The 21,021-nt window shown below is 36.6% G+C and overlaps 3 protein-coding genes across 6 annotated transcripts; 1 reads left to right on the top strand and 2 right to left on the bottom strand.

The window, feature by feature from the left end:
- The first annotated feature begins 37 nt into the window (after positions 1–37).
- Positions 38–8,036, top strand: LOC103707849 (Peroxidase superfamily protein). The gene is made up of 3 exons (XM_008792530.6): positions 38–5,520; positions 7,033–7,224; positions 7,337–8,036. The coding sequence occupies exons 1-3, from the start codon at positions 5,314–5,316 to the stop codon at positions 7,907–7,909; spliced, it is 972 nt and encodes a 323-aa protein (XP_008790752.3). The 5' UTR covers positions 38–5,313; the 3' UTR covers positions 7,910–8,036.
- Positions 8,037–8,226: 190 nt separating this feature from the next.
- Positions 8,227–11,470, bottom strand: LOC149751596 (uncharacterized). The gene is made up of 3 exons (XM_089926016.1): positions 11,009–11,470; positions 10,511–10,664; positions 8,227–8,494 (listed from the first exon to the last, which is right to left on the bottom strand). The coding sequence occupies exons 1-3, from the start codon at positions 11,204–11,206 to the stop codon at positions 8,418–8,420; spliced, it is 429 nt and encodes a 142-aa protein (XP_089782142.1). The 5' UTR covers positions 11,207–11,470; the 3' UTR covers positions 8,227–8,417.
- A 1,393-nt stretch (positions 11,471–12,863) lies between these two features.
- LOC103707850 (protein NUCLEAR FUSION DEFECTIVE 4) lies at positions 12,864–20,526 on the bottom strand. 4 transcript variants are annotated; one of them, XM_088706548.2, is made up of 4 exons: positions 19,735–20,518; positions 16,346–16,431; positions 15,123–16,060; positions 12,864–13,795 (listed from the first exon to the last, which is right to left on the bottom strand). In XM_088706548.2, exons 3-4 carry the CDS (start codon positions 16,058–16,060, stop codon positions 13,285–13,287), a joined length of 1,449 nt encoding a protein of 482 aa, XP_088562674.2. In that variant the 5' UTR covers positions 16,346–16,431; positions 19,735–20,518; the 3' UTR covers positions 12,864–13,284. The 4 variants fall into 4 exon arrangements, with proteins under 4 accessions (XP_088562674.2, XP_008790753.3, XP_089782140.1 ...); XM_008792531.6 differs by lacking the exon at positions 16,346–16,431 and having other exon boundaries at positions 19,735–20,526; XM_089926014.1 differs by having other exon boundaries at positions 16,346–20,518.
- Between the last annotated feature and the right edge of the window lie 495 nt (positions 20,527–21,021).

Here is a 21,021-nt window from a genome sequence, read left to right as displayed (position 1 = left end):
TCCCCAGGAGAAACTTGGGTTTTCTGATCAAAGCTAATGTTGTAATTACTCCAGAATTTGAGATTGGTATCCTGACGACCCTAATTATAGAACCTCTTAAAATCTTAGTGGCCCTTCCATAGTTTTTCCTGGCTAGTTCTTGCAACCGGACCAATACTTTCTGGAAGGCCACATAATTGTTTCCTTGAAGAGAGAAACTTTCATATGTAGAATTTGCACAGGAGTTGTTCCTGGGACCCTAGTTTTGTGGTGGGATTTGCCTATGTTGAAGATATTTATCTAAATAAATATTGAAGGATAGAGTTTATTCTATAGATTAGAAATTTTCTTCATTGGGATGGAAGGATAAGTGCATGCATTTAATGTACATTAAATTTGTCCTCCCATCTTCTTGTATGTTTGGAGAGTGTAAAAAGCCAAAAAATGTAATTGGAGGGATAACTTTTTTTCTATTGTATGGTATAAGTCTTTTCCTACCAAAATGGTGGAATAGAATTAGGGCTGAAATCGGATCAGATACGAATCGGATATTGGTATATCCATATTCATATCTGTTTTATTTAACGAATATAGATATGAATATAGATATTAGGTGGATGAAAAAATTTATATCTATATTTATTTTAAACGGATACAAATATACATTAAATATTGGAAGTATGGATATAAATACAAATATAAGTCGAATAATTAAACTTTATGACCACGGAATCAAAAATATTACTAGTTGGATGGTAAATTAAGTTAATAGTATGTTAATATGGTCATTTATATTTCTTAAAAGTTCATAAGTGCTATATAAAGTTAAATAGAGTTGCAAATAAAATCAAATTTCGAATATGAATTGAGTAGTTGTCTATTCATATCTATATTTTTTGGCATATATTAGTTAAAATTTTAAATTTCTATCCATATCTAGGTAGATTTGGAGAAAATTGATCTAGACGGATATTATCCGGTCTACTTTCAACCCTCTCCTACTTGTACTATGTTAGAATGTGAGGCTGTTCATGGACTAAAAAACAAGGGTATTTGGTAGTATAACCACAGAATAAAACCTTTGTTCCATTCATTCCGTGGTTGGAGTGCCATCAAACACTGCCTAAATGTCCTAAGATTATATTAATAAAGAACTTTATAATGGGTTTGATGTAGGACCCTCAACTGTTTTAGACATATTTGCAGCGACAATTTTGATGTGTGACAGGTGATAAGCTCTTTTAGTGACAGCCATTCCCTATTGGCAAAAGAAAACCTTTTCTGTTGTTCATTTGATTAAAATAATAATCTAAATTCAAATCTATGTTTCGTTATATCATTGCATGAATAGACAATATAATCAGATGACATTGTTATTGTACTGCTGCTACCTGTTATTTTTTTATCTTAAATCTTAGTGACTAACCATGTTATTGGGGTGGAGATGAATAAAAGTGGGAGTACAATTTGTTAGAATTATGTAGGTGAATACTTGGTAAGTATCTCGCAAATTAGGCACAAAAATATTGTGCATGAGTTGGAGGAATTCTGTTCTAGAAGGCGGGTAAGTGCGGTTTGGTAAGTAATACAATTCAACAATAGTTTGATTCAGTTTGTGGTTTTGGGATTAGCATATTTGGAGCCATTGATGTGGAGTGAGTGAAGGAGGAAAGGAAGGAGAGAATGGATAAGGATGAAGGAAGGGAAGCTAATGATATAATTGAGGTTGGTGGGACAATTGACATGATAACAGATCCAAAACCTACTGTTCAAACACATGATGCCAAGATTACAAGAAAAACTAAACAAAAGCCAACTTCTACCCATGTCCATTTAAAGCTTGCACATAATTAGTTAAGCCTTTCCTCGGCATGCATCAGAACAAGATTAGCTGATTGGTTTTGATCAAGGACAATCCAAACTTAGCCCTCTTATTGGCTTAGCTGATGGAGGTGGCTATAGATAAGAGGTTAGGTCAACACTCAAGAGTGGAATCTACAAGAGTAATATCCACATGAAGATGTGGATAGGCAATTAGAGTCATGGTAGAGGAGGCCATTTCCAAGCTCTTAATGTATGGAATCAAATGACCTCTGGTTTTATTCTTGAAAAACAGAGACCTGATTCGGACCCAACTTTTTTTTTGCCTTTTTTCCTTTGACAAAGGGGAGGGAGACTCACCTGGTCTTTAATTATCCAAGTACATACTTGGAGATGCATCATCAGACTTGAACCTGAAACCTCCTCTTGTTGGAATGAAGAGTGTCATTGTTGGGGAATCAACTTTTTCACAAGAAACCAACATGGCATTCTGTAATAGAATTTGTCCTTAGTACCAAAAAGGCAGGCTGATATCAGATTCTCTTACAATTAATTGAAGATGAAGATGATTAAATCAAGTATGCTTTATGTTAACATTTAGACTCCAATCGACTGAATCCTTGCTTTTTTAATATTTTGAGCAAACAACCATCTGCATTCATTGCAATAACTTTAATAAGTTTCTTTAATGATCATAAAAGGGTGAGTTACCTTGCTTAGCAAGTTACGCTAATTTGGGATCTCCTTAATATTGGCCGATGATTCTTGTCATTTGGCAATAAAAAAAGGCATAACATACAAGAGAGAAATTTTTCTTGAATTTTTTTTTAAAAAAAAACTGTTCTAAAATAAAAAAAAAACTGTTCTCACAAAAAAAAAAAAACTGTAGTTATAAGTAAATGATAACATTTTTTTCATTCTTTCTTATATAAAAGGATAGCACATTAGTACAAGATCTTTTCTTTCTGTCGAGATGGAAATTGCGTCAAAAATGATGAAAAATTTGAAGACAAATTGAGAAGTTTTGGATGATTTGAGAAACCATCACCGCAGGCTAGTTCCCTTGAGTCCTTTTGGAATGAGAATTTGTCATGTATCTTGAGCTTGATAATTTGGATGCAGTATTTTTTTCTTGTATCCTTATATGAGTCTTAAACGGTTGGAGGAGCAAAATTTTAGCATTTGATCACTTGAGCAAGTCGAATAGTGATTTATAATGTCGATATGAATTTGGTGAAGTGTAGCGACTTTATCATCTCCTTCATTTCTTGGAATGTTCAAGTCCCTTTCATCTCTTGCTAATTTCCTCATTAACAATCTCTTATCATAGTCCTACTCATAGAAGGCACTTGGGAGTGCCTTATGCTTGCAGCACAACCTTGAAGTCTAATTTTTGTTTCTCGCTTGGTGGGGCAACCTATTCTTTATGTTCTAGTTGTTTTATTCCTTCAACTTGCCTGGTCCCATGCACCACACTTAGCTAGCTGTGTTTGATGGTTACAACTAATCTTAATCAAATTAATCAAACTATATAATCGAACATTATTGGCTCCTTTTCTTTTGATGGAATCCAATCTCTACATCAATATCGTTTTCTCATTATATCAACTGCCCTCTTCTTCCCCCTCATGATTTCATTATCAACTTTAACAAGCAAGCTCCATTCGAAGCATAAGTGAATAGCTTTATTATTCTTCAAATTTTAGAACCTCAAAGGGCCTAATTAACCTAGTATCAACACTTTCTGTACTCATAGCTAAATACAACTTGGGGTATTAAGTGACTTTTGAGGTAGCTGGTATCTATTCCTTTAGATTCATGCAACCAGGTAGCAACACTTTATTGAAGAATTGGAGAAGTCCAAATGGAGAGGGAATAAAGCAAGTTTTGGTCCATGGAACACCACCATCTCTATTGCATGAACCCCATGAAGAGGGAAGAAAGCAAGTGTTGGTTTGTGGAACACCATCATCTCTATTGCATGAACCCCATAGTTTCCTAGTGTCCTTGAGTGGTGTGCTAGAAGTGGACAAATAGCTTAGCAATTTAACTACAAGGTCAAATTTGATTACAAGAAGGGACCATATATATAATTCAATTCTGAACGTAATGATCTTGTTGTAACTCAAACAATCACCATAATTATCTCATGAGCAGGATGTATCCAACATTAGAACACACTGTAATTCAATTGCTTATAAAAAGACAAAAGAAAACGAACAGTAATTCAAACTGCTTATTTGTCTGATTATATTGGCGATCGTCAAAAGTCCTTAAGGATAGAGATACAGAGTATTCTGATTCATAAGGATCACATTTAAGTCAGATGATCTATGAGGACTTCTCCAAAGGAGTATTTGCAGATCAGTCTACAGCCGAAGTATTCATGCCAAAGCATACAATCAGCATCAGAACTGTTGAGCCATTTAGACGTAATTGGTCTCGCCCTATCATTAGAGTTTTTAGAGGATGCAAGACCAAATCAGGACAAGATGATCACCTAAAAATTCTGGTGCCCCTCATAAGATCATATATGTGATGAGATTTTTCTGCAGCACACAGCATAAAATAGGCTTTGCCAGCTGCAGCTTCAATTTCTCAGAAGATACCAGTGTGCTTGCGTAAATTTGTTTGAAACATATGTGGCTGCTTGAACATCTCAAATCCCAAACCAATCCTCTTATAGAATTCAGATGAAGATAAGGTAGGGTTATAAACTATCTGAAAACCTCCCTCAATTAGTTGCAATTGCACTGTTCAATGCCATGAAACTCCGGCATGCGCATTGGAGATGAAATTCTGAGCGAGTTTATTATAGTTCCATCCATCAATCTCGGCATGTTATTCGCTTCTGAAAAATGTCTCTAACAATCAGCACAATGTCAGATTCCAAATTTTTCCCTACTCATGCAAGCATCATGTGAAGTTGGGTGGCAAATGGACTAAAACAATCAGGTTCATAACATGTCCTAAGCTAGGGTCATATAGTGAAATTAATATAACAACCCAGTATTAGCTGGAGGGTTCTTCTTCTCTCTTACGTAACTAGTATAATAATGCTATCTTGACATCAACAAACATAAAAAAGCACTTGTCCGTTCCATGAACATGCAAAGCCCCTCAATCCAATCAATGAAATTGAATAATGTTCAAGAAAACACAGCTGGGTTTGCAAACTAAAGAAGCAACCTTTTTGGACTTTGGACTCAACTCTTAGAAAGTGTAAAATAATAGACCAAGCATATTAATTAGTGATTTCATGTGGTAGGATTTTGTTGAACTGGCAACAGTTTACAAAGCCTAACACATGGTCAGTTCTGTCTAAAAGGGATAAGAAGCAAATTCTCCACCCCTCCATTCCTACTATATTGTCTCTCCTATCAAATCCATTACTATTGCACTCTTCCCCACCTCGTCATTAGGGCATGCCCTTTTAGTCTTTCTTCCTCTTTATATGTCACACATCAGTGTTAAGGAGAGATCCAAGAGAATTTAGCATTAGAAGCTATAGAGATGGAGTGGTGGAGATGTCTGTTTGTGGGAATGGTGATGCTGATGGCTGCAGGGAGTGGAGAAGCACAGTTATCACCAACCTTCTATCAGTGGACATGCCCGAACGTGGAGTCCATGGTGAGGGAGGCAGTCCAGAAGAAGCTAAGTCAGACGTTTGCGACGGTGCCTGCGACCTTGAGGCTCTTCTTCCATGATTGCTTCATCGAGGTAAAATTTTAAGCATTCCGTCAGGTCAGAGAGTTCATTCGATTTCACTGGCTTGCATGGGTTGAAGCAAGAAGTGCTCTTCCATGTCATGTCTGGTGGTTGATAATAGCATGAAGCCCATGCAAAGAAGAAGAGAGATACTGAAAGACTTGGTTTGAGTAGAGAATGCCATCTAGTCTTGAGACTAGGATGCTTGGTCTGTGTTCTTTTTATTATAGAAGGTAGGATGGCTTAGGCCCTGTTTGGCGGAGCTTTTAGAGGGCCAGAAAACACTTTCTGGCCCTCCAAAAGTACTTTTGGTTGGGAAAGAATGTTTGGTAAAAATTTCGAGAAGCTGTTTTAGTTTTTCCAAAAAGTTAAAAACAATTTTTTGGGAGAAGCTCCATTTTGGAGCTTTTCGAAAAAACTGTTTTGAGCTTTGCCGGAAAGCTATTTTTTTGATCAAAATATATATAATAAAATATAACAATTGCATATTTTATCCCTTTATAAATTAAAAATCTGCTGGAGCCCTAACAAAGAACTCTAATCATGGATCAGACTTCCTGTCGTGCAGGAAAATGTATTCTTATTTTCTATTTTTGTATGTATTTTTTGAATCATGTTTTAGAAGAATTTTTTTTAATATTATGTTATATTATAGAAAATTAATTTACACTAATAATTATAATATTTTATACATTATTATTATATTATACTATAAATATAATATTATATTACATTATATCATAATACATTAATATGTTATATTAAATAATTTTATATTACGTTATATTAAGGAAAATTAATGTACACTAATAATTATAATATTTTTTTCTTTATTATTGTATTATACTATAAATATAATATTATATTACATTATATCATAATACGTCGATATGTTATGTTAAATAATTTAATATTATATTAAATTATTATGCTATAGTATACGATGTTATATTACTATATTATAATAATATTATATTACATTATAGTAATATTATATTATATTATATATTTATATATTAATATATGCTATATTTTATTATGCTCTGTTGTATAATACTATGCAATATCTTTTATAGTAATTTTGTCATACAAAAGTACTTTTTTAGTTTATTAACCAAATACATGTTAAAGTGCTACAATACTTTATAAATGTATTTATCAAATATCTAACAGTTTTTTTATAAAAGCTATACTTCAGAAAGCTCTACATCCAATAGTTTTACTTTCAAAAGCTCTACTGCCAACAGCTCCAAAGAGAGCCTTAGAAATTCTGCCTGGCCCGATTTTGGAGGAGAAAACAATGAGCAGCAGCCAAATGAAGTTTTAAACTAGGGACCCTTACTAATATATGCAATGACCAAGATTGCCTTCACTTTTTTGGCCTACTTTTATAAGCCAGGTTTCAAATTTCTCAACCAAAATAACAGCCTTCATCTTAGAGAAACTGACTTTTTTTCTCAATCTGTGTCCAAGAGATTACTATGTTCAAATGCGACCAAAAAGTAAAAAGCTTGAGACCTGCAGGGTTGCGATGCATCGATCATGATCGCCTCTCCGAGGCATGACGCCGAGAAGGATGCACCTGACAATCTCTCCCTTGCCGGCGATGGCTTCGACACTGTCATCAAAGCCAAGGAAGCTGTGGAAGAGCAATGCCCAGGCGTCGTCTCCTGCGCTGACATCTTGGCAATTGCCGCGAGAGATGTTGTAGTTCTTGTAAGTAACCGGTCCCATTTCGGCCGAAACCAGAACATCAGATTGCATTACAATGTTGAGTTCTAATGAATCCTTCTTGCCATCTTGGGCTGTAAATTTGAACTTCGGCTAGTCGGGTGGCCCGAGCTTTACAGTGGAGCTTGGCCGGCGTGACGGCCGCATCTCCGAGGCTGGGCGTGTCTCAGGGAAGCTCCCAGGCCCTGACTTCAACCTCGAACTCCTTGCTTGGATCTTTGGAAAGAACAACCTCACCTTGTTCGACATGATTGCACTCTCCGGCGCCCACACTCTAGGCTTCTCCCACTGCAGCCGCTTCGCCAAGCGCCTCTACTCCTTCACTCCCTCCTCCCCTGTGGACCCGTCGCTGGATCCCAAGTATGCCCGGCAACTGATGCTCGCATGCCCGGAGAACGTCGACCCTAACATCGCCGTCGGCATGGATCCGTTCACGCCGAACACCTTCGACAACGTCTACTTCAAAAATTTGGTGAATGGTAGAGGGCTGTTCACCTCCGACGAGGTGCTGTTCACCCAGCTGCTGTCCCGGCCTGCTGTGTACAACTTTGCAGTCAACCAGGAAAGCTTCTTCACGGCCTTCGCATCGGCAATGGTCCGGCTCGGAAGGGTCGGTGTGAAGATAGGTGATGAAGGTGAGATTAGGAGAGATTGCACAGCCTTCAATTGATCATAGGCTGTAGCATGATGGTATACATGAACATTGTGACCGTCGTTAGATGATGGACTTTGAGGTCTAGATCTATGAGATGGCTGATAGTAGAGAATAAGTTCCAATACAGCAACTGCTTTCCTCATCTTCCTCCAAAACTAAAAGATGGATAAGAGGCCATGGAGAAGGCAATTCATGAACTCTTCCTTCATAAAAACACTACGCCTTTGAAAAGCACTCTATCTTGGGAATGAAAGCTGAAGCAAAGGAACAGATGATCGACAAAGCAAATTTAAAATTTTTACATGCATTAGATAACCACACTGCGAGATTCATAAGCTCAACACCTTGATCCATAATATTGAATTCATATCAAAGAGCTCCATGTTGCTGTTTTGCTCAGTCACCGACAGCAATCTATTTACAGTGGCTCAACAATAAAATTCAAAAAGATCCAGCTATGTGCCATAGCATGGCTAATAGTATATAAATTAGCTGTGTTGACATATACGAGGCTATGAACAAGTCATATAATTTGGAATTTTAGAACCAATAGCTCCATCATGCTTCCACATGGTGAGGTAAAAATCATCTGGATGAGATCTGGTGCAAAAAGAATAGCACTTCAGTGAAGGCATCAAAATTTATCACGGACAATATAGACAATATACAGGCATGGTATATTCGAAAAGCCAAATAAAAAAAAAAATCTTTTGAGCAAGGTTAATTTGTTGTTTCTTTTTAATCTTGCCAGGTCCGTTCGTCGCTTGACTTCTTTTAGCTTTCACTTAGTTGGAAAACAATATTCATAACGTGATGAGGAATGTTTCAATGCCTAGTAATGCGATACAAGGATAGGAGTCCAGAGCATTGAGATTAGATGCTAAGAATCACTTACTAAGAGCAGCTTAGTCATCAGGGTTTCTCCAATACCTGCCATGCTTCTCTAAACAGCAGAGATCAAGGCTTACTAGAAAACATGGGATCAATATTAAATATATTATCTCCATTCCCTGTTTTCCACCGATCACCAGGCTGCAATTCTCAAGCATACCAGAACTTTAACAGTAAAACAGCATTTGGAGATTGGACATGCTGGTGTGCTATCTTTTCTGAGCTTCTAAAGGGGAGTCTGAACATCCCTAGTGCATATACTAATGCTGATTTAAAAGAACAGAAGCACAACAAAGTGTTTAAAATATGCTCGGAGTGTAAATTTTTGCTTCACTAAGGAGTCTTTCGTTCACGAGTTGTTTTCCTCAAACAGAAGAAATGCTCATGCAAATGACCTAACTATAAACAACAGCAGATGAAGATTGACAACAAACTTTGAAGAAGCTAACTGGATTTGCAATTTCAGATTTAAAGAAAATTCTGGTAAAAAAGGCTTACAAGATCCCATCAGGAGAGGAAAAGAGAGAAAAAAAAAGAGAGAAAACAGAGTTTACTTGGATATTCATTATCTTTACCTCTTTCAGAGCCTTACTAGTTATCAACATGCAGCGCCCATTTTAATGCCTCAACATGCCATGCAAGAGTAGATGTCAGAGCATTCATATAATATAAGATATTTCTTGTTCTTTTCTTGTTTTTCCTTTTTGTTTGTTTATTTTTTCCCCTTAGTGATAAAGGATACACTCGTAATGGCCGAATGCTTGGGATCAATACATAATGGTAGTTTGTCAGATTATTTGGAAGAAAAGGAATGCTAGGACCTTCACTAGGAAGATGGATCATGCTTAAGTTTCAGCCTCAGTATACTTGATACAGTTTGCTGAATGGGCTGCTGCCTTGGTCCCTCTTCCTATTATTCTTTTTTTTTTTTCAGGTGATCTTCCTATTATTCGTATTTGATTATCTCAATTAAGTGAGTAGTTCCCTAACTATCAAAGAAAAAAATAAAATAAAAAGTAAAAAAGTGAGGCAGATCAATTTGAGCAATTTATGAATAATATAACATGTTAGACAATGAACCTAACTACTTTCCCTAAAGAAAAAAAAGGAGTAAAGCTACTTTTCCCTATAGAAAAATATATCACTCCCTCGCAAGTGGGACATAATTCTTTTTTTCCAGGAGTGAAGCTGTGAGGGATGTTAGCTAAAATATTTCCGAGTAAACCATTCCTATAAGTTTGATGCTTGAGGCCTCTACTAGTAAATTAGTTCAAGCAAAAATATCCAAGACCATCCATATAAACCTAGATGACAACTAAAATGCCAGGATAATTTATAGTATGATATTCTGATGTATAACCAGTCTCACTGTTTTCTCAAATCACCATCAATTCTTCCCACCTATACATAAGGCAGTGGTGGTTATTTATCATCAGGTGATCTGATGCTTTGGGATTAATGATATATTTTGTGAAACATAATAAAACATCCAAATATCAGCTAATGCATCCACTAATGCTCATGAGAAAAAGGCACAATTAAATGTTTCTGCCATGTTTCAGAATGCAAGATTATCTTTAAATACAAACAAATTCCGAACTAACAAAGAATGTGATGCTCAAAAAGTATCAAAGAGTGCAATGAAGATCAAAATCAACAATTTCGGAAGCTAAGCTGGTGATGCCTTTTTTTCATGAAGAGATAAATTGGATAAGAGATGCTTACAAGATCCGATCACAGCAATGAAGACCCCAAGCACAAGTGGCTTGATTGGATAATCATTTCTTTTTCTTATACTTTTTTCAAGTACTGCTCCTCTTCTAGGATTTTCATCATCAAAGCCTTCTACCATACTATCTGCAATGCGTCCCAGCGTTCTCTGAAAAAATGATTTCTAATAGTGATTTGCAATAAGCATGATAAGAAAATCCATGTAGCTTAAAAATTTTTTAAAGAAAACTGGTAAGTCTTGTCATCAAGATCCACCACTGAGTACTTTCACTACATTATGGTCATGACCTATACCATCCCACATCGTGAAAAGCTTTGAATATCATCCCCATATTGGTCGAATAGTCACCTTATTTCTTCATTCCATTTTTTAACTATTGCACCTCTTTCTTCCACATGTAGTCCATTAGATTATAAAATAAACATAGCAATTATGCTCATTAAAAAAATATATAGAAAAGAAAAAAAAATCTAATTCTGAAAAAACAATACCTTTTCATCTTCATCGGATAAATCATCATCATAGATAGGTCCTCGAATCAAGTTTATTGTGCCTTCTTGTGGATTGCCATCTGAAGAGTCTTCCTTGTCGTTGTTAGGCTCTGCTTTAATCGTGCAGATTTCATTATGAACAGGAGATATCTTGTCACTACCCATTTTGCTTCTATCAAATGGATTATCTATACTCATCTCCTCATCCTCATCTCCTTCATCAAACACAAGCGGTTTATCCCAACTGAAAATTTCCTCTGCCTCAGTTTCCAACTCTGCATGGATTTCCAAGTTCAAGCTTTCTTCTTTTGAAGCTCCTTTCGCATTTGACTTCTTCCGGTGGGTTACTATGAAGTCTTTGAGGTACTTCAGCCTTTTCTGTATTGATCCCAAAAAGCTAAATCGAGTAGTATGATTATTATGTTTTCTCGCCCTTACACTCCAGAACAAAGAGAATTTGTGATTCTAGTTGATGAAGCAGAAAATATCTTGAAGCTAACCAAGTAGAAACTGAGAATCAAAAATAGAAATCATGATTACTAATTGAATCTCTCTCTCTCTCTCTCTCTCTCTCACTCTCTCAGAGGAGAATCACTAATTTGATCTCAATCATCAGAATAGTATATTATAATCTTGCAATGTTGGTACATAGTATATTAAATGTAACAACCCAGGACCTCACCCAAAATTGCTAGCCAGAAGATATTATTTGGATTCCTTGATCCTGTATAAGTACCCAAGATCTACCCAGCGAATAACCGATATGGGACTAAACACACGCCCGCACGGGTCCTCACATACTTTCCCCGTTCAAGCCCTAACGTCCTCGTCAGGCTAAGGGTTCATATCTATTCAAATCAAATCACAAACACCACGATTGGCCCGTGGTCAGCCCCAATGAATCCGTGCTGCAGTGTCCCCTAGTCCACATAGGTTATGGGCCGGGTCCGCTCTGATACCATTTATAACAACCTAGGACCTCACCCAAAATGGTTAGTCAGAAGATATTATTTGGGTTCCTTGATCCTGTATAAGTACCCAAGATCTACCCAACGAATAACCGATGTGGGACTAAACACACGCCCGTACGGATCCTCACATTAAAGATCTCATCTACCTCGTGGATGGTCCATGGCTTGGTGAGAGACACTATAAATGGGTTGTTGAGAAAGTGATAGAGGAAACATGGATAGCACATCAGGCATTGGCACAACATCGATAAATGCGAAGCTGGAAGATAGCTGTGTTCACGAAACAGCTATCTATATCCATCTATGAGGATCGGTTTTATGGATTAAGGTGGCATATTTTGAAGCTCGAGCATATTGTGTTCACAGACAATACAACACTAGGAGGGCATGCTTGAATGCCAGAGAGGAAGACAAGAAGGTGCACCATTTAGAATTGCAGTCTCATTGCATTCAGTGGCCTTTATACCTCAAGCTGATGGAGGAAAACCAAGAAAAATGGTGGGACATGATGCACTTTGTTCATATAACCTCTGCTATGATCTCTAGAGTATCAAAATTGATCAGGGGATAAAAGACATTGATATTGCCATGACTTTATCATGCAATGATTCTACTTTCATCAAACAAAGGACTTTCTCGCTTGGGGCATTGATGGCAGCAATGGTTGGTGATCCCATGACTAGACACTCAATAGTGATTGTTGTATCTATGATCTGATAACAATGTTAATGAGAGCAAAAGAAAAGTAGCAATGGCTGCTCATAAACCCATTGCAACAAACACAATCAACATGGAAATCTTCTGGTGCATTCAAACAGTTTCATCAGATATATAAAAAATACTTGCTAGGCAAGAGCTTAAAACAGAAAATGCAGAAAATGTTATTTTACAATAGACAAGAGATATTAAATTATTTATGTACCACTCAAAGGCTGTATCACAGGTTATACACATGAACAAATAATCCCAAACATTGAAAAACAGAGACCTGATATGTGGCGGTACTACCACCATAAGGACAATAAATCACATCGAAAAGAAGAAACAATGCATCAATTTGATTATACTCCCAGGACTTGCAGAATAATGGGCAGAAAATAGACATAAAGAAATTTGTGTTATAGTATCGAATGATCTATCTTTCAAGAAATTCAATGCAGTTGCTGTTCCTTTCTGAGGAAGACCCCCAACCATTTGAGCTCGAGTTGAGGAAAATGGTTACTTCCATGTAGAAGATTTCAACCATTGCCTATAGAAAAATCATAATCTCGAGCATGAGATTGCATACTTCCTAATAAAGAGAACTCATGTGCGAGGCTTCTCATAGAGGTGGGCATAGACAATCTTGGTCCTATAAACAAGGATCAAGCTCAAGATAACTGCAATGATGCAAAATCCTGACATGATCAAGGAAGAAAGGAAAAAGCACACAGCTCCCTCACATTTTAGCGGCTCTTCATCATGAAGTTGTGCTCCAAAAAGCATTCTCCCAAACAAAGATCTTGTGTTATGGTGCATGTGTGCTTGTTTTTCAGCTTCATGGTCATAAATACCACTTGCAATTAGACCTGAGAATACCAATGAACCTGCAGGATTAGCCACTGTGAGGAAATTGTATAAGGCTCCAAAACTTTTCAAGCCAAACAGCTCAGAGGCAGCAGCTGGCACAATAGACCAATGAGATCCATATCCGAGCCCAATCAGCAATGTTCCAATGTACATTGCTCCAGGCCAACCCATTGCAAAGAAGAAGTGTCCAACTGCCATTAAAACCTGAGTCACTGCCAAAACCACCGGCCTTGGATATGCATGTTCCCTGGAAAAGACAGCAGGAAAACTATCAATTATGAGTTGAAGAGGATTTCTGTTAAGTCTTAACAGCCTTCCATACAATTCAGAATGTTAAAAGCAAGAGTTAGGTCATTCACTGTTAGGGTGAAGGTACCTTCACTTGGTATTACCAGTACCCATATATTTCAATTTATATTGTTTTGAAATGCTTTAAGTGAAAACAAAAAAACTATTTGACCATTTGGTTTTCACCATGTTTAATTTAAGTTGGTATATGTTAATAGTCAGAAACACTATTTGGATTCTTATGGTAGACTTGTGCCAAAAAAACACTCCACCTTTGCTATGGTTATTTGAAATTGGTATCTCAAAATAAGGGTTTCATGTTTGTAAAACCATAAACAGCACAGTACCATACAGTTTTTAATCTCTTAATAAAATAGTTATTTTATTTTTTCTCAAGAAAGATAATTAATTTTTTCTTCTAGATGCAAAAGGCAATGAAGTTTGATCAGCTTTCTCTTCTTGTTTTTTACCCTCTATATTGATGCTGTCAGATCAAAGTTGCACCATTCTTCAATAATGCATGCAAATCAATAACAGGTTATGAGTATATCTTAGAGAGTTCTATGACTATATACTACACACCTTGAGGGACTGAGTCTACCTAAAGGACAATGTCATTATGTCAAAGTCACTCTCCTCCACCTAGGCTGCTTCCCAAATCATATGTTTATTTTAGCTTCCTATTTAATTTGATATACTATAAATCTTAGAAACCCTGAAAAAAAAAATCATATACAACATTCTTAGCCTAGCTTATCCCAAGCTAGGCCTGGACCTGATAATTTCAGTGCAAAGCCAGGCTTAGGCAAACCTCGGCTTGGACCCAGCAAGCGTGTTGATACCCCTAGTAATGGTGGAAATGAACAGGAGATGTGCAACTCTGCATCTGATATGGATGCAGGAGCTCCGAAGGAGTCTTGTGGTTATTCTAGTGCTGGTACAAATGATTCATGAAGCCAATGGTTTAAGATAAAAATCATTATAAATTACTTTTTTTGAAATAATAACATAGGATTTTACCATAACTTTCTCAAAAATGAATATATAAAACATTTTACTATAGAGTTGTAATTAGAGACATGCAAAAAGATTTAAAGAGACAAGCAATTCAAAAACTTATCCAATTTTAAAGTCTTTTTTATTAAAAAAAAAAAAATAGCTCATCTTTATGTTATTGCAGATGGATTTAAAACTGCTGATGCAAGCTAATGGTTGAACACTGCAGCATACTATGATATACTTAATGCTCATATATCTGGCCTAATGCGGTGAAATGGCAATCATACCTTACAATAATCTCAGAAATATAGCCTCCACCAATGCGGCCAAGAAAGTTCCAAATGCTGATCATGGAAACGAAAATATGAGTCTCACTGTAACCCAAAGATTGGCTCATTTGACCCAAATTGTCAATGACCGTCAAGCCAGACCCTGATCCAAACAACAAAGACAAAAAAAGAAGCCAAAAATCTGCCTTAATTAGTGCCTGTATCAGGGTGAAGTCTTCTCCTCTATGAGGACCTTTCCTCTTTTTGACCCTTACAGCTCCTACAGCTGCAGCTTGAAACAGTCTTGCTTGCAACTGTGCAATCCTCTTCTGCCTCTCTAATGAAGGAAGTAAGTCAACTTCCTTGGGCTTTACATCTTCAACATCACTCAAAATAACCTCATGTTGTTCTGTTGATTCTCCTGATTTACCTGCCCCTTCTTTCTGAGGAACAGGTAAAAGAGACTCTTGAGCAGGAGAAATTTCATCAAAATAGCAGGTTAATAGCAAAGGTATTACAATAGGAACCAGTAGAAGAAAGAGTAACACCACTGTGCACAAGGTAGTCACTGTTTCACTCAAGCCAATTAAATCTTCAAGAAGCATGACACCCAACAAATAAGCAGCCAGGAGCAAGCACACACTATAGACAAACACAAAACTGGAGTTATCTGAAGGCCGCATTTGTCTGTGGCCTCCAACAGGCCTGATGATGAACATCAAGGCGATAACTACCATGGTAGGTCCAACTGCAACCATAAAGATGAGAGCTGCATGATCTGGTGTGTGAATCATGGCATAAATTTGAGTCAAGATAGCACCACTTAGGCCAGCAAATCCCTTCAGGATACCCACTACAGGTCCCCGGCTCTTGGGGAAGTTCTGCACACATGAAACCAGTGCAGCTGTGTTGAAGTAGGTTTCTCCATTATTGCCAACAAAAATGAGAATACACATCTGCAAAAGATACACCAACTGCATGTCAACTAACCAAATTAAGCTGAAGATGAGTGTTTGATGAATGAATTCAAAGAGAACATGACATCCTAAGTAGCATTTGAAAGTTTAGGAGATACAGTTTTCTGATAGAGAATGTCTTTGCCAAGTAAATAGCTCATTATATATTAGCAAACGAATAAGAGGCTAATATATGTAAGAGATATAAGTCAATAATCTTCACGAATTACTCTGATGGAATTCATAATAATTAACTCTTAAGACACAAGGAACAGGAAAGGGTACCGAATTCTCAAGATGAAGACAGCCAAAATGGAATGAATAAGCTTGGAGTTGAAACTTTATCTACCCAAGAAAAAACCTGTATTTTGCTGTGACGATTTGTAGGAAAAAGAAAGACTTAGAAAGATCATGATTGATAAGGGAAATAGCAAGTATCTACTAGCCCAATAAGTGACCATATGTAATGACCAATCCATGTTACCATGAGAATGAAAAACAAAGGAGAAAACTACGTTATGTTAAGGCAAATTCTGTTGAATTAGTTGTTTCAGCAATATACAGATGCATTTTCAAACAGAGATATATAGGTTGTAGACATAAGCTAAATTAATGAAAATTAAGTACATATTATGATAGAAAACGGGACAACAAATTGTTACAAGAGTGTCTTCTCAGAAAAAGCTAGCTACAAGAGTGGCAATAGAATGGTGATATGCTGGAAAAGCTTCAGCAACAAATTTGACAGTATATAATACATACGCTAAAAAGAGTACTCTACACAATTGCCAAAAGAAGGGAAAAATGGAGAGCAGTCGATATATGTAGTCAGTAGAAATGGTACTAATTGTTCCATAGCCAAATCTGGATATGATCATAAAGCTTATTATCTCATATTATCGGCAAACCATGTAAAAGATCCATGCATAACAGCAATAGTCAAGTCCATAATCCAAATAATGCACAAAAAGAAAAAGAAATCGCTGTTGCAGTAGTTAAGAACTAAATGAAAAGGTGTACCAAGCAGCTTGTTATGGTGTGGTGCGGGATAGCACACCTCGATACAATAGTGTACAAGGTTGTTCATATCCAGTTCACCAAAATCAGTGTGTACTAGGGTCCCCTATACCGATCCCAGGACAGTACATGCGGTAAGCAGCTGACAAGTACCGAGACTAGGCCAGTACGAGCAGTTTTTCAATCTTGCTTGGAGTAACATTTTTAATTAAAGAATCAATCTAAATTGCATCAACTCCTTTAATCAAGCCTTCTTCAGTATCCAGTTTTCCATGAAATAACTAAACCATTTTTCCAATTTGAAACCTCTATAACATATGGGTAGCATAAGTAATAATAATTGGCATCATGGGGTGAATATAAGGCTTCTTTCAAGGTTTGTATTTCTCATGCAACTTGCCCTAGTTGATTTACATGTTTCTTTTATCCCACCCAATGCCACCAGGCTCTTTCTTCTTTTGTTCCATGCGCAGCTTGCCTGACACAACTTCCCCATTCAAGTCATAGAAGCACTAATTTTTATAAGATAAGAGCTAAGCCAACTAGGGCATAGAGAGAAGAAGACATACTTATGGAAAAATCATATCAGTTTTGTGTCAAGTACCACATCCAAAGAGTCAAATAGGGTCCCTTGGGATAAGGGTTGAAGGATCATAACTAAGAGACCAACAAAGTTTAGATGGATAAAAGTAGAAAGATTTGAATGGGCCTTTCCTGTCAGAAGAACACCACTCAGAAAAAAGCAAATGAAAAATTATAATTCATTCAGCCAACCCCAAATTATATCACTTCTCAATGCAGCACTTAAGCTCCCCAAAATACAACTATTCTAACTCTGCATAATTTTTCCACACTCCTTACTCAATATCCTTGTTAAGTTCAACTAATGTTAATGTTACTGTTCTGTTTTGCAGCACTCAAATTTGTATAAATAGGAAGTTTTGACTGATGAAGATTTCTTTTCCACTTCAACATGCCATGACCATACATTGCGCTAGAATTATTACCACTTCCATTTTCCTAGATCAAAATCTTTTAGAAATGGTTCATAGTTTAGTTAGATTCCAAACAAGAGAATTTCAGATGTCTCTTGGTCACTGGATTGGAGAAACATTCATTCCATATCTATTTTCATAAGAATTATAACACTAGAAGAAAGAATAAACATATAAGATACTTTCTAGCTATTAAACTTCAAGAGAAAATTAGAAAACTCAACTGCAGAATTTAGTTCCCTAGTGCTTCATCAAGCAGCAAAACCAATTCATATCACAACTTCTTTGGTTCAAAAGAACTTTCAAACAGCCAAAAATAAGCTATTCACCACAAAGAGAAATTTACGCAGATAAGAGGAAAAGATTAAGAAAAAGTAAGTCCAAAAATAACTAACTCTTCCAGAAAATTTGTACCAACAAAATTAGAAGCAAGAATTCAGCTAGGTTCAGAAAAGATACCTTACTTTGGTGAAAAAACTCATGGAAAACAACCCAAGAATTCAGTTAGGCTCAACAAAAATACTTAGCTTTAGGTGAAAACTCATGGAAAACAACTACTAATGGAACATAATTCACATGTGCTGAAAAAGAAAGATAAAAAATTACAGGGAACAGCACCAATCATAGGAGAGAAAATCTCATGGTGTTTATATGAGCAGACAGGGGGAAGACAACAAAGAATATAAACTTTCACCCAAAAGGAGAAAGAATATAAACATGGGGGAAGAAAAAGCAAAAAGACTTCCAGATTACTAAACCAAATTCCAAGCCAGTGAATGTCTTTGCTTTTTGGCACCTGCGCATCACATCTAGGACTATGATTTTCATTCGCATGTCCCAAAAAATATCATCAAATATTTAAGAGGGAGGGGGGATTAGCTCTTCTAGCCAAGCAGGCGCAAATTGGCAATCCATTAATGCGACCTTAAGCTAAAATTCTTTAGCACTGCACCGTGTTCCAGAATCCCAATTTGAATCAGCACTTTATTTTTGGGAGAAAATTTAAAAGGATTTTAAACAAAAATCCATAACTTATTTACTAGACAAAGCGTAACTCATCAAAACAAATAAAGGTTTCAAAGAAAATAATTCTATGAAAAAATATACTTCAGCCGTCAAAACCATATTAAGATATAGAAACTAGTAAGATATCCAAAAAAAATGAAACACTATCTTTTGAGAGGGAAAAAAATGAAAGCTATTAAAATAACAAAAAAGAAAACAAAGATGCTGATATAACACAACAATTAGGAACTTACAATTCAACAGATTAAAAAAAAAACAATAAGAAAAACTCCTACTTCCATTAATTGATAAGCGGCACTATATCACATCGGAAAAATTTTGCAGTGATTCTATGAGAGGAATTTCAGATAAAGACCTCAAAATCAAATTATTGTACTAAAATTTATTTCTTGAAAAAAGAAAATAAGAAACACTTTCGAATAACAGATCATCCAACAACTCCATAGTACTTTTTTAATTTACCCAGCAAAAATCAGTAATGCCTCATCCTCATCTACAGGAAAATTATATCAAACCCAGTAGCAGGAACTACATTTAACGTGGGAAATTACGTTAAAAAAATATAAGTAGCAACCAAAGTATGGTCTAAATTAGAAAACAAATGAATGGATATGAAGAGCACCCATTTCTACTCACCACCCAGAGAGGCAAAACGGGCACTCGCCCAATGACGACAAGCCAGACCCAGCCATAACCGATCAAGTTCTGCAGCGCCCCGATGAGCAGCGCTGCCCAGAGGGGCAGGACCTCGCAGAGGGTGCCGGCGAGGAACCCGACGCTGTCGCCGAGGTCCTTGGCCACACCGAGGCTGGCGAGCTGCCGCTGGTTGTATCCCAGAGAGCTCTTGATCACCGGCGAGATGCTCCCGAACAAGTAGCCAATCCCGGCCCAGGACTGCATCCACATTGCCGCCACAAACACCAGCCATCGGTTGTTCAGGAACGACCGCAGCTTCCCCTGGAGCGTAGACATCGGTTCTAGGATTAAGAGCACCAAAGAATCGAAGCAAAGATTGGATCTTTTGCTTCTTCTTCTTTTGGTGATTCTTGAGTTCAAAAGAGAGGAGGAAAGGGAACAAGTTGGATCCTTTCTTCTTCTGAGCCCTGGAAGGATTTCTCCACTCGTTCTTGGATAAAAGGAAAGATCTTTTTGGAGGAGATTACGTACATAACTAATGGTGGTAAGGCGAAAGGACAACAAGAAGGTGGTGAGATTTAAAAGAGTTCCAGAACAAAATAGAGGAGATATGGCAAAGAGCACAGATTTAGGAAAGAGAGTTTTAGCTAGAACCAAATGGAGATTTGATACTTTGGATGGAGGAAATCAGGATGTTTCTTAGTGAAAAAATTGGAAGAGGAGGAGAAATAGGAGAAATAAGAGAAGGAAGCAGAAGCAGAAAGCTGGGAGAAGGATATTGGCTGGTTGGAACTTATGAGGCTGACGTCTTTCAAAATAACTAAAAAAATTCTTTTTTTGGTAAAACCGGATTTAGAAAAAAGGGGAAAAAAAATCTTTGAATAAGGACCTATACCTAACCCCTAACATCTATTATCTATTTCATTGCATATATCAAAATTAGAGGATTAGCTTATGACCTATGTAGGGCTCCCCATGTCCGTCTGATGTCAATATTAATATAAATTATTATATTTTATTATTTGGTATACAAAATATATTAATAATACTCGTATTAATATGTTTAGCCATCATTAAAAGAGGAGCCAACAAAGGAGGAAAAAATCCATACTTGGTGCATTGTGCAAGATTGGTATTATTAATACTATTATTAATGGCAAAAATTTTTGTAAGAAAACTTTTGTACTTCATTATTGGATATATGTGTTAAATCTCATTACTTAATATGTAACAAATTTTTGGCTATTAATTTTTTTGTTTATTATAATTTATTATATTATTATATTA

The sequence above is a fragment of the Phoenix dactylifera genome, chromosome 11, assembly GCF_051530095.1.
Source record: "Phoenix dactylifera cultivar Ajwa chromosome 11, Ajwa_hap1_PhDact_Kaust_v1.1, whole genome shotgun sequence".
In the NCBI taxonomy this organism is placed as follows: Eukaryota; Viridiplantae; Streptophyta; class Magnoliopsida; order Arecales; family Arecaceae; genus Phoenix; species Phoenix dactylifera.
This window is presented reverse-complemented; position numbering and strand designations above follow the sequence as displayed.

What these genes read in the sequence shown, in the direction of transcription:
- LOC103707849 (XM_008792530.6), top strand. Translation starts at nt 5,314, where the DNA reads ATGGAGTGGTGGAGATGTCTGTTTGTGGGAATGGTGATGCTGATGGCT. An exon ending in TCCATGATTGCTTCATCGAG is followed by an intron (nt 5,521 to 7,032) that starts GTAAAATTTTAA and finishes TGAGACCTGCAG; the next exon opens with GGTTGCGATGCATCGATCAT. An exon ending in CGAGAGATGTTGTAGTTCTT is followed by an intron (nt 7,225 to 7,336) that starts GTAAGTAACCGG and finishes AACTTCGGCTAG; the next exon opens with TCGGGTGGCCCGAGCTTTAC.
- LOC149751596 (XM_089926016.1), bottom strand. Translation starts at nt 11,206, where the DNA reads ATGAGTATAGATAATCCATTTGATAGAAGCAAAATGGGTAGTGACAAG. An exon ending in TATCCGATGAAGATGAAAAG is followed by an intron (nt 10,665 to 11,008) that starts GTATTGTTTTTT and finishes TCATTTTTTCAG; the next exon opens with AGAACGCTGGGACGCATTGC. An exon ending in CATTGCTGTGATCGGATCTT is followed by an intron (nt 8,495 to 10,510) that starts GTAAGCATCTCT and finishes TTTTTGCACCAG; the next exon opens with ATCTCATCCAGATGATTTTT.
- LOC103707850 (XM_008792531.6), bottom strand. Translation starts at nt 20,070, where the DNA reads ATGTCTACGCTCCAGGGGAAGCTGCGGTCGTTCCTGAACAACCGATGG. An exon ending in CCGTTTTGCCTCTCTGGGTG is followed by an intron (nt 16,061 to 19,734) that starts GTGAGTAGAAAT and finishes TATCTTTTGCAG; the next exon opens with ATGTGTATTCTCATTTTTGT. An exon ending in ATTTCTGAGATTATTGTAAG is followed by an intron (nt 13,796 to 15,122) that starts GTATGATTGCCA and finishes TGTCTTTTCCAG; the next exon opens with GGAACATGCATATCCAAGGC.